Raw genomic sequence first — 13,853 nt, forward strand, 5'->3', positions numbered from 1 at the left:
CTGAAGATTCCCTCGTCAATGCCACCAACCAGAGTCATCGTCGTGCATGTAACCAATTGAATAAATGAAAATGACTGCTCAAACTGGAGTTTTTCAGGAGAAATATTAATCTGAATCTCACTTCTTCTAAGATAATTAGAAAAAGAAGCATTTAGAATTTTAGAATCATTGCTGAACTGCTTTTGACCTTTAAGAGAATTTCCTTTAAAAATAATGACTACTTGAGAACTGCCAAATGGGTTTGTTTTCATTAACTTTAAATATTTCCCAACAACAGCAATATGGGATATTGCTGTACACTAAATTTTCGAGCCCCGAAATAGTAGTTTTTGAACATGAAAATGACAGGCCTCCGCCTAGATGAAATTTGACGGAAGTCATCTCCCTCACCCTGCACAGACGATCCTACAAGAGTGAGAGACAGGCTGGCAGCTCTGGACAAGAGCCTGAACTTGACCCCGTGAAGAGCCTTCTGAGGGTGTGTGGTCTACTCATCTACGTCCCAACAAGGTTGAAATGAAACCAACGGCCCAGTGAGAAGAGCAAGTGCGGCAGGAGGTCATCCGATACTGTCAGTCGATTCGGTTTCAGATCGCCGTTCTCTTTGGAATACCTTGAGAGAAACCAACGGGTTTAAAACTGGACAGCAATCTACCGATATTCATAGGAGACGGAGCCGTTCCACCTTTAGGCTTTACTTCAGTTGTAATAACGAGGCATAAATAATTGAAAGTCACGTAATAAATTATTCAGGTAAGTGCACGGTTTCCAAGGAATCATAGCGTGAGTCTGGGTCGATGGCATAATGCGAGGCGGAGGCAGCCGTTGAGCCGACACCCCACAATTACCCCACGCGGCGACTTTGCTGGGTGTTAAACTCTTCTCGGCATGTGCCTTTCCCCAAGGGCACATATTAATACCTACTCAATATTTATAAGGCAGAAATCCCCACTGTGTACTTCTGTTGCTTGTCCAAGCACGGTTATGAAATACTAAGACCTGACCTCGAGGTTCCCTTTACCCAACTGATTGGGACGCCGGGACATTCATTATCCACCGAGGACAGCGATGACTTCGCTGATTTTTCTATTCAACGGTAGACCCAGGGATGTCACAGGACCCAAGCGTAACAGTGACTTTCCCTATTATGTGTGGATGATAAATAATGCATGTAGAAGCTATTTGGGGAGTTAGAGTTCCTCCTGTTTTATCATTTATCATGTTTTCAGAACCTTCTCAGTGCATGCGATGCATCCTTTTATGAGACCAAATTGTGATAGACGGCTTTTCGAAGATTTTCCAGCCCACTTTCCAGTAAAGCTTTTTGACCTTCATAAAGCAGTTCTGATAAAGTCCAATTTAAAAGTTAATATCTCTCTCTTACCCAATCAGTGCTCTGCTGCCCAACGGATCTTCAAACTGTTTTGCTAATCGCTTCGCCATCAGAGGCCTCCGAAGGAGGATCCCATGTATAGTTTTAAAACACAACAATTCAGGTTAAACTGATTTTTTCTAGTGAAGCAGAGAATCTCAGAGTTCACTGCCCTGGGACCCCACCCAACTACCGAAAATTATTTTATTTGCCCCAATTAGTTACCTTGAAGTACCTTTAGGCCAGACCCTTTCACTTTAAAAGAGGAATCTGCCCTCTTTTGTACTCCAAGGAACCCACAGCCAGCATCTGACAGCCACTCGAGGGGTTCTGTTGAAGGCAGAGCCCCTCCCAGACCCCCAGCTGTGCAGGATTCAATCAAGGGGAGACCGAGGGGCTGGGGCCACAAGTCTCCCCATCCTAGGTTACCTGCCTGCCGAGCCAGGACTGGAAAACATCGGTAGAGAGGGCAACCTTTCCCGATCGGGTCTGGGGAATCTTGGGGCTGCTGCTCCTCCTTTACTCTCCACTCCCAAGCAGCTCCAGCTCCCCAAGTAATTAGCTGCCCCCAGTCCACAGCTGAACGGATCTGAATCCTCAAGAGGCACGGATGACTTCTGGGGGCGGCTGGTTGCTGACGTGTGTTCCTGCGGGGTTAGCAGACAGACGGAGAAGAAAGCCAATAGCCCAAATACTCAGGTGCTGGCCCACGCCTTGCCCTCCTCTGCCTGTAGGATGTGGCTCCGGGACCACTGAAATTCCTGTCATCCTCACAGTGAGGGCTCCTCAAGCCCAACTCCTCTGACCTCCGACTGCACCTTGCAATCATCAAGTTCTGCCCAGGAAGAGTAAGGCGAGGCTCAGAGAGAAATACGCCTGCCCTTGGTAGTTAACATGTTCCCTCTTACACTTTATCCAAATCCTTCCTTGCAACTGGCTAGACTCCACCCGTTGTAATCACGAAGAGCTAAGGTGAGCCAGCGCCTCGAAGGGTGGCTGACAGGGCATTTAGATGGAGCACCCCGAAAGCTGTAATGTCCCCTTCTGGTACTACTTGGTCATCCGGTTCAAGCCCTCTCCCTCTAAGCAAGTAAAAGACGAATTCATTCATGGACATATACTTGTCTATTACGTCCTTAAGCATTCCCAAGGACTCCACAACCAACTTGGGTAACCCTTTCCAACCACTCTTCACTTCTAAAATGATGCTGCCAGCGCGCTCCTTTCCACTCTTACCAATGCAGTGGAAAAGATAAAGGCACAACCCACCCGTCCTACTGTAATGCGTGTCTGACACGGTCCCTTAGTGCCTCGTACAGTCTCCTGCGGATGTTGAGGACTCCTCGATGCTACCGACATGTATGTGAGGGCCTTGGAAAGTTCCATACCAGGTTTTAATGAAGCTATCAAAAAAAAACAAAACCCGTTGCTGCTGTCCAGTTTCTGGCTTTTAAAGCACTGGCAACACTGCTCTGGTGAAGTTTTCAGGGAAATTCTTATCCTTTTCTTTTTGGTTGGGGCGGTCTATAATAAAGCGCAAACATGATGCAGCCCTTCTATCTTTCACTTTAACTCTACCTGTTGGCCTCCATTCCATTTTGGGAGAGTGACCTTCAATCAGATAAAGATATATCCTAAAAGGAAATATAAGAAGAGTAAGGAACTCCTGAGGATAGGAATACAGGTAGTATCAGAAAGAGAAAAACTGTCCCAGAGATAATAGAGTGAACTGAGGGAAGAGAGAAAGTGGAATGAGAGAAACTCCTTGCACTGCAGTTGACTAATCCTAATTTGGGACTAGCTATTTAAGAATGTGAGGCCTAGGCTTACTTATGGAGGACGTGCTACAGCCAAGGAGGTTTTCTCACGATATGAAGTCTTTTGGGGATTGCAAGATTCCTTGTGGGCAGGGAATGAGTCTTGTACGTCTCTCGATAAAACCTACTACAACTATTGGAAATGTTAACAGGAGAACCTGGGAAAGAAGGCCAGGATAGGGAAAGATAAACCCTTTCTTTCCCTTCTCTTCCATCAGAGATTGGTTCCCCCATCCTCTCCACTTTAATAATCTAACCTTTTGCCCAAAGTCAGGCTTTTGGATTTATATAGGCTTTCCCACTCCTTATCCTGCCCCTTCAACACTCACACTGCAGTCCATGCTCCGGCCTCCTGCAAAGTAGAGTTTCATAAGGAAGAAAAAGGGGACCCAGTCATATCTCAGTCTGGGAACTATGGAAGTCAACTGCACTTTCCCCACAGTGCAATGGCTGGTGCCCAAGGAGGAGAATGTGTGTTTAAATATGTGCCAAAATGCAAAAAAGTATTGCCCTTTTCATCCTATGTCCCTAACTCTCCCTTACACTTTAAGAGCATCTTCCTTTAGTTTCAATCTTAGATCAAAAGCAGTACCATTACTGGATCAGATCCATAGCCCATCCGATTTCCTATTCTGCCCCCAACAGTGGCAGTAAGATGCTGAGAGAGGAACTGCGCAATAGTTTCTAACCCAAAATAAAATCACTGATGAAATATACTGCAATTCTTACCAACAGGGGTAAAAAGTAAATGAAGCCTTGTTCAACTCTGGAGCAAAATTTTAATTCAAAGGAAGGAACTGCAATGTAGATTGCTTATTTTCAATGCTTGGGGAAATTATAAATGCAATGCACAATGACTCAAGTTGCACCAACCACCTCTGAAGCCTTCCAACAGGTAGGAAGAGTCTATTTGTACGCACAGAGATAAATCGTTCTTTACAAAAATTGCTGAGGCGCAGCTTAGAGACAACCGACCCAGAAACTAAATGTCAACATCAGCGTTTTGCTCTTCACTTAGAGTTTGAATTGCAATATTAAAAGATTGAAGATTCGCAAATCTGTTAATTGCTTCTGGTGCCTCTAATAACAGATGAAAACTGAAAGGCGGTAAACCCAAACCGACAGGCAACGCCCGAGGAGGAAAGAGGATGAGGAGGGGCTGTTAAATGAGGAAGTGGATGGAGGGGCTTAAGGAAAGAACCCCAACATCTTTGCAATGAGTTTCTAAGAAATGGGTCTGGAATGTCTGCAATGAGGAAAATGGCCATGGCGGCCAATCTAGCAACTGCTTGTTTTTCCATCTCTCTCCAGGCCTGTGACTCGGTCCAAACAAAAATCTTGATGCTGGATGTGTCCACTACAGCGATAGTCTGGACCCGCAGAGAATTCAGCTTAGGGCCATTTTAAAGATCAGAGAGAGAAATCTATCCAGTGGGGGAATGTCTTTAGGCTGATTCTCATCAGAAGCAAATAGCTAAATTACAGGAAGAAGTACTGGATCACATTAATTGCTCTAACTTGGCAAATTGGAGATAGGGTGGAAATGCTAATATATAGAACTTTAGTATAGAGTTTAGTTCAGTGTCAACCTACAATTACTGTTCTCTTGAAATAGGGCATATGTTCCTGGGACTTCCCAATCGCTTAGTACAGTCTTCTGCAAGCTGTAAGTGCTCAGTACCACTGACTGACTGATTCAGATGATGGTCTCTCAATCAAGTGCTTGCCAAAATAAATAGGTCCCATTTATCATAATAATAAAAACAGTAATAATATTTGTTGAATGCTCATTATTTGCCAAGAACTATGTTAAGACCTGGGACAGGTGCAGTAAGATTGGGCACAGTGTCTGTCCCACATGGGCCTCACAGTCTAAGAGGGAGGGAGAACAGCTATTTAATCCCCATTTTGCAGATGAAGAAACTACAGTACAGAGAAATTAATGACTCGTCCAAGGTCACATAGTAGATAAGTGGTGGAGCCAGATTAGGATTCAAGTCTCCTAACTCCCTGTCTTGTGTGATCTTTCCCCTATGCCATGCTGTGTCTCTAAAAAATTAAAAACCAGCTCCTGAGAGTTTGAAAGGTTTAATTGAAATACACACAGAACAATTGAAATGGGGAAAGATGCTTTATAAATACTAAAATACTGATTATTCTTAACCAGAATAGCTTGATTCCCCTATAAAAACTGACAAATGAAATCTAGGAAACGTGTTCAATTCTTGGCTTATATTATAAAAAAACTACATTATACAATAATAAAGAAACATTGTAAAAATGCAGCCAACTATTACAATTAATGAGTAATCTACTAAAGTGAAAATGTGATCTCTTTATCTGCTATTTAGTTTTAATTATACATTCTTTTGTGAACATTGATCGAAGACCGTGACAAAATGAAAATCTCTATCTAAACTAAAAAGCCTGCACAGGATGACAGCACTAATGCAGTGCATTGAACCTAAAGTTCATCACGCCTTGAAAAGTTCTAACTTTCTCCTCAAATGTTCTGTCAGGATCAGATATATATTTAAAAGGTTCTCGAGAGAGCTCACACACAAATAATTCAAATACCATTGAGAAAAATTCAGAAGTAGAGCAAGTGTTATTCAATAATGGGGAAATCGTCTAAAAATTTGGCCTGTAATTAGGACCAGCCTGAGACCAAATATATGTATATGGAGAGAGCTATGTCCTAATAACACCTGGGTCCCTTTTTTATTGTGCCAGACACTGTACGAAGCGCTGGGATGGATACGAGCAAATCGGGTCGGACAGAGTCCCCGTCCCACATGGCGCTCACGGTCTCAGTCCCCATTTTCCAGATGAGGTACCTCAGGCACGGAGAAGCTAAGTGACTTGCCCAAGGTCACCCAGCAGATAAGGGGAGGACCCAGGATTCGAACCCAGGTCCTTCTGACTCCCAGGCCTGTGCTCTATCCATTAGGCTGCACTGCTTTTCTAAAGCAGCAGCCATTTGGGAAGGTTTGAGAAGGGTAGCGGCAGAAACACCACCACCTGGTAATGGCTTACCTCAAACTATTGTCCGAAGCCGGCCCTGGTGATGTGCCATTCATTCATTCAATCGTATTTATTGAGTGCTTACTATATGCAGAGCACTTGATCCAAGGAGGGCAGTCAGGTTACTGCTTAAGAGTTGTACAGTCACCTGTTCTTGAGGGTCATCCAAAAAAGTGCAAGGAAAGACTACAGAGATTTGTCTTCCTATTGGGGGGAAGAAATACCTTTCACTTCTCAGAATCTTAGTGAGATCTTGCCTAGGTCTCAGATTTTGCTAAATATAACAATAAACTGACAATGCATTTCTGCATACTGTATCCCCAACAAAAGTGATGGAGAAGTAATGTTCCATGAGGTGTCTTTCAATTTCTCTCTTTTGCTATCTGCAAATCTTTGATACTGCTCCTCTTATAAATTTTACTGTCTCTCTTTTTGATGCAAATATAAAACAGCAAAACACATACAGTGTAACACATTTGCTGCCCACTGGCTAGACTGAAGTAAGACTTAAGGCTGGTGAACTGCAAAATACTGATTTCACTGACCTTTATTGGCTGAAAATGGGAAGGAGGACTGGTATAAGAAAACACTGAGATGCATTATTTGTTGGCAAGATCCCCATGCTCATTTCTTTTTTCCCTAACCCACTCTGGAAATCTTCATTTTAAAGCATTTGATTTTGTTAATTTGTAGGCCTTGGTTTTAGATTTAATTCCCAGGAAGTTCACCAAGATGAAAAATCTAAGGGCTGCTGGATCCTACTTATGTAGTGATGTTATAAATCTCTCGGCTCAACGGGTACGGAGTGGCTGTAAGGTCATAAGGCCGGGGAATCTGAATTAATCTTCATTCTGTTACCTCCTTAGCCAAACAGGTCTCAAATAACTAGCAAAAGTTAAAATTTTTAGGACCGCCTTAATGACTCCCCCCAATCTTCCATTTTCCAACCTTTAGATTTGCAACATCCTTTTTTGAACACATATAACACCCAACTCGACCCATTCTCAGGAGTTGGAGTTTTTTCAACAACTACCTTTTGTTCCAACAGCTATTGCATGTTTACTGTTTGCAAATTTTCACTCTTCTTTATTTGGCAGTTGAACCGAACAGGGGCATTCTGCCTCTTTTATTTAACTTTAGAAAATTACTATTGCAAGTCACTAATACAACTGGACCTGCGATGTCAGATCCCGATTCAGAAAACAGCAAAATTTACAGTCATCTGGGTTAGCCAGATTGTTAGCTAGACTGTCAGCTGGTTGTGGGCAGGAATGCATCTGTTTATTGTTATACTGTACTCTCCCAAGCACTTAGTACAGTACTTTGTACACAGTAAGTGCTCAATACATATCATATGATTGAATGAACATTTTCAATGCAGCACTCTACTGTTACTAAAATGATTGCTGAAAGAAAACCAGGAGATCAAAAATAAATGAGAGATACAGCCGGTATATCAATCCTCATGAATAATGTCTTTGAAAAAGATTTCAGTTTGCCTTACTCAGAGACTAGGAGGTGTAAATGGCATCTTTTTAGTTTCAAATTCATTCATATTTACAGAGTACTTACTGTGTGCAGAGTACTATAACTACTTGGGAGAGCACAATACAACAATAAACAGACACAATTCCCTGCCCACAATGAGTTTACAATCTAGAGGGGGGTCTAAATCCCTGGAAGATAACCCCAGATTATAATCTCCATTCATGTCTGAAATCCATTATTCATCATAACTATGTTTTAGACACTGTCAGACCATTCTGCCCGATGTATTATTAACTTCTCAGAAGAGTAAAACTCCATGGATGCTAAAAGCAGGGGAAATTCTGATATTAAAATAAGGCCTGCGGCACTTTGGGTTAGGTTTTTGGACCATGAAAAATCCATTTGATCATCTCTCAGTGTCAAGCATAAAACTTGAAAATAGATGAACCATCTTTGAACTACTTTGGATTGTCTTTGCAAGTAGATTCACAATTCCCGTAAAATCCAAATATGCCTACATTGGTTGCCAAAAGTTGTTTTTAATAATGTCAATCATTGCAGGGAACAAGTAGAGAAGCAGCGTGGCTCAGTGCATAGAGCCCGTGCTTGGGAGTCAGAAGTCAGGGTTCGAATTCCGGCTCCGCCTCTTGTCAGCTGTGTGACTGGGGGCAAGTCACTTAACTTCTCTGTGCCTCAGTTACCTCATCTGTAAAATGGGGATTAAGACTGTGAGCCTCATGTGGGACAACCTGATTACCCTGTATCTACCCCAGCGCTTAGAACAGTGCTCTGCACATAGTAAGCTCTTAACAAATACCAACATTATTATTATTATATGAACTCTGTTGGACTGTACTCCCTCAAGTGCTTAGTACTATGCTCTGCACACAGTAAGCGCTCAGTGATTTCCACAGATTGACTGATTGAAGCCCTACTGCTTTATGAAAGTTTTCTTTCATTACAAGAATTCTTTCATTAAGACAAAGATATCTACGGTCAGAAAGAGCAATTAGGTAACATTTGTATTTATTCCTTACATTTCACTTGCCCATTGGCCCAAAATAATAACCACCGCCACCACCGGTCAATAACGAAGGGAGTGATACACTGGGACAAAAAGGATAGGGGAAAAAAATGAAGGAAGCTTGTTAAAGAGTTCCCTGTCCCCTAACTCATCAAATACCTGTTGAAAGCCTTCTCTGTCCCTTCTTCCTCTCATGGCTATTGAAGGCACATCTCCTCCAAGAAGCCTGCCCTGACTATCCCTCCTCTCTTCTTCTCCCACTCCCTCTGTGCCGCTCTCAATTGCTCCTTCCTTCATCCTCCCTCCCATCCCCACAGCACATATGTACATATCTGTATATATCTCTTATTTATTTATTCATTCGATAGTATTTATTGAGCGGTTACTATGTGTAGAGCACTGTACTAAGCACTTGGAATGTACAATTCAGCAACAGATAGAAATAATCACTGTCCACTGATGGGCTTACAGTCTAGTCGGGGGAGACAGTCAGACAAAAACAATAGCAATAAATAGAATCAAGGGGATGTACACCTCATTAACAAAATAAATAGGGTAATATATATACAAATGAGCAAATGACTTTATCTATCTATATTAAGGTCTGTGTCTCCCTCTAGATTATGAGCTTGTGGGCAGGAATGTGTCTGGTGTTATACTGTATTCTCCCAAGTGCTTAGTACAGTGCTTTGCACACAGTAAGCGCTCAATAAATGAATGAATGGTTCCCAGTACCTTTCTTAATCAGAAAAAATGGGCAGCTGATGACTACGATGAGACGAAAAACAGGAAGGCAGTGAGTTAGGATGGCATATTGCCCAAGGGATTTAGGTCACACGGAAATTTAGCAGCAGAAGTGGGAGAGCCAACATTTCTAGTCCTTGACACACCTTCAGATCACACTGCTTCAAAATATAAAAGCATTTCGAAGCAGTTGTCAAGATTAAGAGGAGCAACTGCTTCAGACTGTACACACTTATATGAAGATCCAATGTAAGCGGGGACAAGGATAAATACTGAGACAGCCTGAACCAGGAAAGTCAGCTACTTTATATACAAACCAGAGTCAACTTCCATTGCCAATCTCTATCGGTCAAATCAAATTACTAGTATTTATTTAGTGTCTGCCTCATGGAGAGCACTCTACTAAGTGTTTGGGAGAATGCAACGGAGTTAGAAGAACCATTCATAGCCTTGAAAGAGTTTACAATCTAGCTGGAGTGACAGACACTAAAATAAACTACAATGGGGAGATGTACAAGAGTTAATGATAATAGCATTTGTCAAGCGCTATGTGCCAAGCACGGTTCTAAGCGCTGGGGTAGTTACAAGAATCAGGTTGGGGCTCACGGTCTTAATCTCCATTGTACAGATGAGATAACTGAGGCACAGAGAAGTTAAGTGACTCGCCCAAGGTCACACAGCAGACAAAGGGCAGATCCGGGATTAGAACCCAACACCTCTGACTCCCAAGCCCGTGCCGCTTCCACTAAGCCACGCTAGTACTCCAGGAATGGGTGTGTGAACATATGGAAAGTTGTGAGTATTTAAGGGAATAGGTGGCATGTAGTCGAAAGGCAGTCGGTAGGATTTGGAGAGAGTGGTCTCAGGAGAGTGAAGAGGGAGGAAACTGGATTGTAGCAGCCAAGAAAAAAGAGTTGGAAAAAAGGAAGATGAGGTAGCATGTTTGTACCACCCACTCGAAGAATATGGATACGAGTACCAGGCAAGGAGATGGTATAAATATTTAGACGGCTTAATGGGATCCGGGGTGGGCGGGGGGTGGGGGGGGGATGCTTCAAGGCAGAAGGGAAAGAGTCATCAGAGAGCAGGCAGCTGATGATGAAATGAGGGCAGAAAGACTGGATGCAAATGATTTTAGAAGATACTAAGGGATGGGGTCCGAAGCTCAGATGGAGGACCTAGATTTTAAAAGCAGGCAGGAGTTTTCCACTTGACAGACAGAAGGGAAGCAGCGTGGCCTAGCGGAGAGAGGGCATGGGCCCCGAAGTCAGAAGAAGCTGGGTTCTAATCCCAGCTCTGCCACTTGCTTCTTGCGTGACCTCGAGCAAATCACTTCACTTCTCTGTGCCTCAGTTTCTTCACTTCTCTCTCCCTCCTTCATTGACTGTGAGCCCCATGAGGGACAGGGGCTGTGCCCGACCTAATTAACTTGTTTCTACTCCAGCGCATAGAACGGTGCTTGACATAGTAAGCGCTAACAAACGTCATTAAAGAAAAATTAAAAAAAGGGAAAGATGAGATAATATAGGAGGGATCTGAGGAAGTGAGAGGGAGACAGGGTTTGACTTTTGTCAAAAGGTATTTGGCGAAGTCACTGGGATGATTGATGAGGGAGGTGGAGATACTAGAGGTTTTCGGAGGATGTTAAAAGTCTAGGATAATAGATGTGAACAATGGGCATGGGGGTCGATAAGGGAGAAGTAGTTTTGCTGAATGGAAAAGAGGAATTGCATAGTAGGTATGGGTGAATTTGAAGTGGGCGAAGTCAGCCGGGTGCCTGGATATACAGAAAGAACATTCTGCGGGAAAAGGAGGTAGCCTATACTGTGGAGGTGATCCAGGGTCATGAGATCAGTGGAAGGGCAAGGGGGTGAGGGAGCTGACTTATGCTCAGGGGGCAGGATTGAACACATGGATTTGTGCATCAAGAAGAGGGAGGTTGAGTTAAAGAGGCCCAGTGGGACATGGTACTCTGGGATAGATGGATTAGATCAGATAAAATCTCTAAGCCTAAATTGCCAGACATTTAAATGCTGACCACCAAAGAGGCTTTCCCGAAAGCCTGGCTTCTCACCTACCAGCAATCTGAGAGACAAGGTGCTTCATAAAATACAAAGTCACGGAAAGGAATTTTGTGTGATCCCCCCCCCCCCCCCTTGACAAACAAGTTGAACGGTTCTGGCCCTTCTTTTGGGGAAAACAGGTAGAACATGGGGGTTGTGGCAAACCCGGCCCAGAAGTGGTAGGGTAAGGCAGGAGCTATAAAAAATGGAGGGCTTCATTCAGTCCTCTGACCTCTGTACAGGCTCCCTGGCAACTACTACTGTCTATAATGTAGGAGACCTCCATGTTCCCTTCTTATCAATCAGTGGTATTTATTAAGGACTGACTGTGTGCAGAGCACTTTACTAAGAGCTTGGAAGAGTACAATATAACAGAGTTGTTATATGTTCCCTGCCCATATGGGGTTTTCCGTATACTTCACGCATCATATTAAAGGTAATACAGCGATGCTTCGTCGAAATAATTATCTGAATTTCTAGAAATCTTATTAAAGTCACATTTTGGGGCTTTATTTTTTTTAACTTTCTGGCACTGCATGAGGTGCTACGTGTGCATGAGGTACGCATTTAGTGGTGAAAAAGGCTTCTCTCTGTATTCTCCAACTGCAAATGTTGTAAGCCAAACCCCATTCCATTAAGAGAAAGAACTGCTCAACAATTAAATCATTTTCTTAAATGGTAACTTAAAAGAATGCCAGAGGGAGAAAATAAAATCCATTAAGCATCAATTATCCTAAGTGTTATGTCTGTCACTGAATATGTCTCACAGAAGAGAGATAAAAGATTCAAATACTGCTGAAACTGTAACTAAGTTTATATTAAAATACCTGCGGTGTGGTGGTGCCTCCAAGTGGTAAAATGATAAATTGCCAATTTTGTAACAAATCTGGATTTTATATCTTGTTCATGTTTCAATCCCAAAGTAAATGAAAAGAAATAAAAACTACAAAATTACCAACGAAGTAAATTACAGTTTTTCTCTGCAATCCTGGAAAATCGAAATCGTGTTATAAGCAACAGTTGTAAAAACAAAGAATTAGAATAATAATTCCTTCCCGTTCAATGAGAAGGGTCATGGGAAGTCATCTTCAGGCAAGGGCACCTCTCATCTACCCCCCGTTTTCAGTTCTGTCCTTAAAGAACTACAGAAAAGGAGATTCCAGTGGTTTTTAACCACTCATAACCAGGGTATTCTTTCTTCAATAGATCCAGTACCTAAGTTAATCAATGCCATTTACTGAACCTTTCTGGGTGCTAGTTTGTTTCCTCTTGCCCTGACCTCCCTGAAATTGAGAACGGTGGACCACTAACCCCCCTAAAAGAATCTGAAAGCCCATTTAGATAATACCCCTCACGCCTAAATCAGGTAAGGCTGGTGAAATCACTGTGCTATTAGTCGCAGGCAGATGAAGATTTTCACTTGGAATATTTACTTACAATTCTTCTCCTTGCTTCGCTTTCTTATCTGAAACCAGATAGACAGTCCCAAAGCTTCCACTGCCGAGCTTCTGCTGAAGAGCATATCTTCTTGCAATCAAGGTCTTTGAATAAGTGGAAGTAGATTTTGATGCATTCATATATTTGGCAGTCTCTTGGAACTTAAGCATTGCTCCAGCGAGAGACCCTGATTATTCAGTTATTCATTTATAGAGACTTAAAAATTCAAGTTTCCCATTAAATGGTTGTTTTCAGCCAAGCAGTGATCACAGGAAAACACCTTAAAGATTAATAAAAAAAAAAAACCATGGATCAGAAATCTGCTGGGCCCAAATGGCCCATTTTGATGAGCAGTAATAGAACTTTGGGCTGGGATTTGGATGGCACACTTTTAGTTATATGAATCAGTGGTGGGAGAGAAGTCCTTTGAGAAAACCCCATGGAGAAATGCTTGTTTACTGTATTTTTTTCCTGAGGCTGATAGTCTAAATTGAGTTCTAGCAAAGTTTTTTCAGGCTTTTGGAATCTCTATCATCTCCCACATTTAAGCCCTTTTCGTTCACCCTGAGCTCCGAGAAATGAGCTTCAAGACAATATTAAATCCACAACCGGGCAAGCTGCTATACCCTAAAACATGGATTATTACATGATATGTACCTGTTAACTTTAATGATTACTAACTCAGTATTCTCCTTGGCTTGGAATAGGAAATACATTGTACTCTCTGGCTAATGCATTCCAATCCAAAAGCTGTATTTCAAAAAGACAGACTCAAGAGATTTTTGTAATGGGTGCTGGTCTGTAGAAAACGATCTGGAGTCACTTGAGATAAAGGAATTATACAGTGTAAACCAGGATTATCAATCTTAATAGAGAAAGGCCAC

At 42.4% G+C, this 13,853-nt stretch overlaps 1 protein-coding gene across 3 annotated transcripts in view; it reads right to left on the reverse strand.

Moving 5' to 3' along the window:
• NEK11 (NIMA related kinase 11) overlaps positions 1 to 13,853 on the reverse strand; it is a 160,292-nt gene that overhangs the window by 142,508 nt on the left and 3,931 nt on the right. For all 3 annotated transcript variants that reach the window (XM_029070653.2, XM_029070654.2, XM_029070650.2), the window contains exon 2: positions 12,970 to 13,249. In XM_029070653.2, the coding sequence (XP_028926486.1) occupies positions 12,970 to 13,139 (170 nt within the window). In that variant the 5' untranslated portion in view covers positions 13,140 to 13,249. The remainder of the gene's footprint in view (positions 1 to 12,969; positions 13,250 to 13,853) is intronic.

Source organism: Ornithorhynchus anatinus, chromosome 8 (genome assembly GCF_004115215.2).
Source record: "Ornithorhynchus anatinus isolate Pmale09 chromosome 8, mOrnAna1.pri.v4, whole genome shotgun sequence".
Lineage (NCBI taxonomy): Eukaryota > Metazoa > Chordata > Mammalia > Monotremata > Ornithorhynchidae > Ornithorhynchus > Ornithorhynchus anatinus.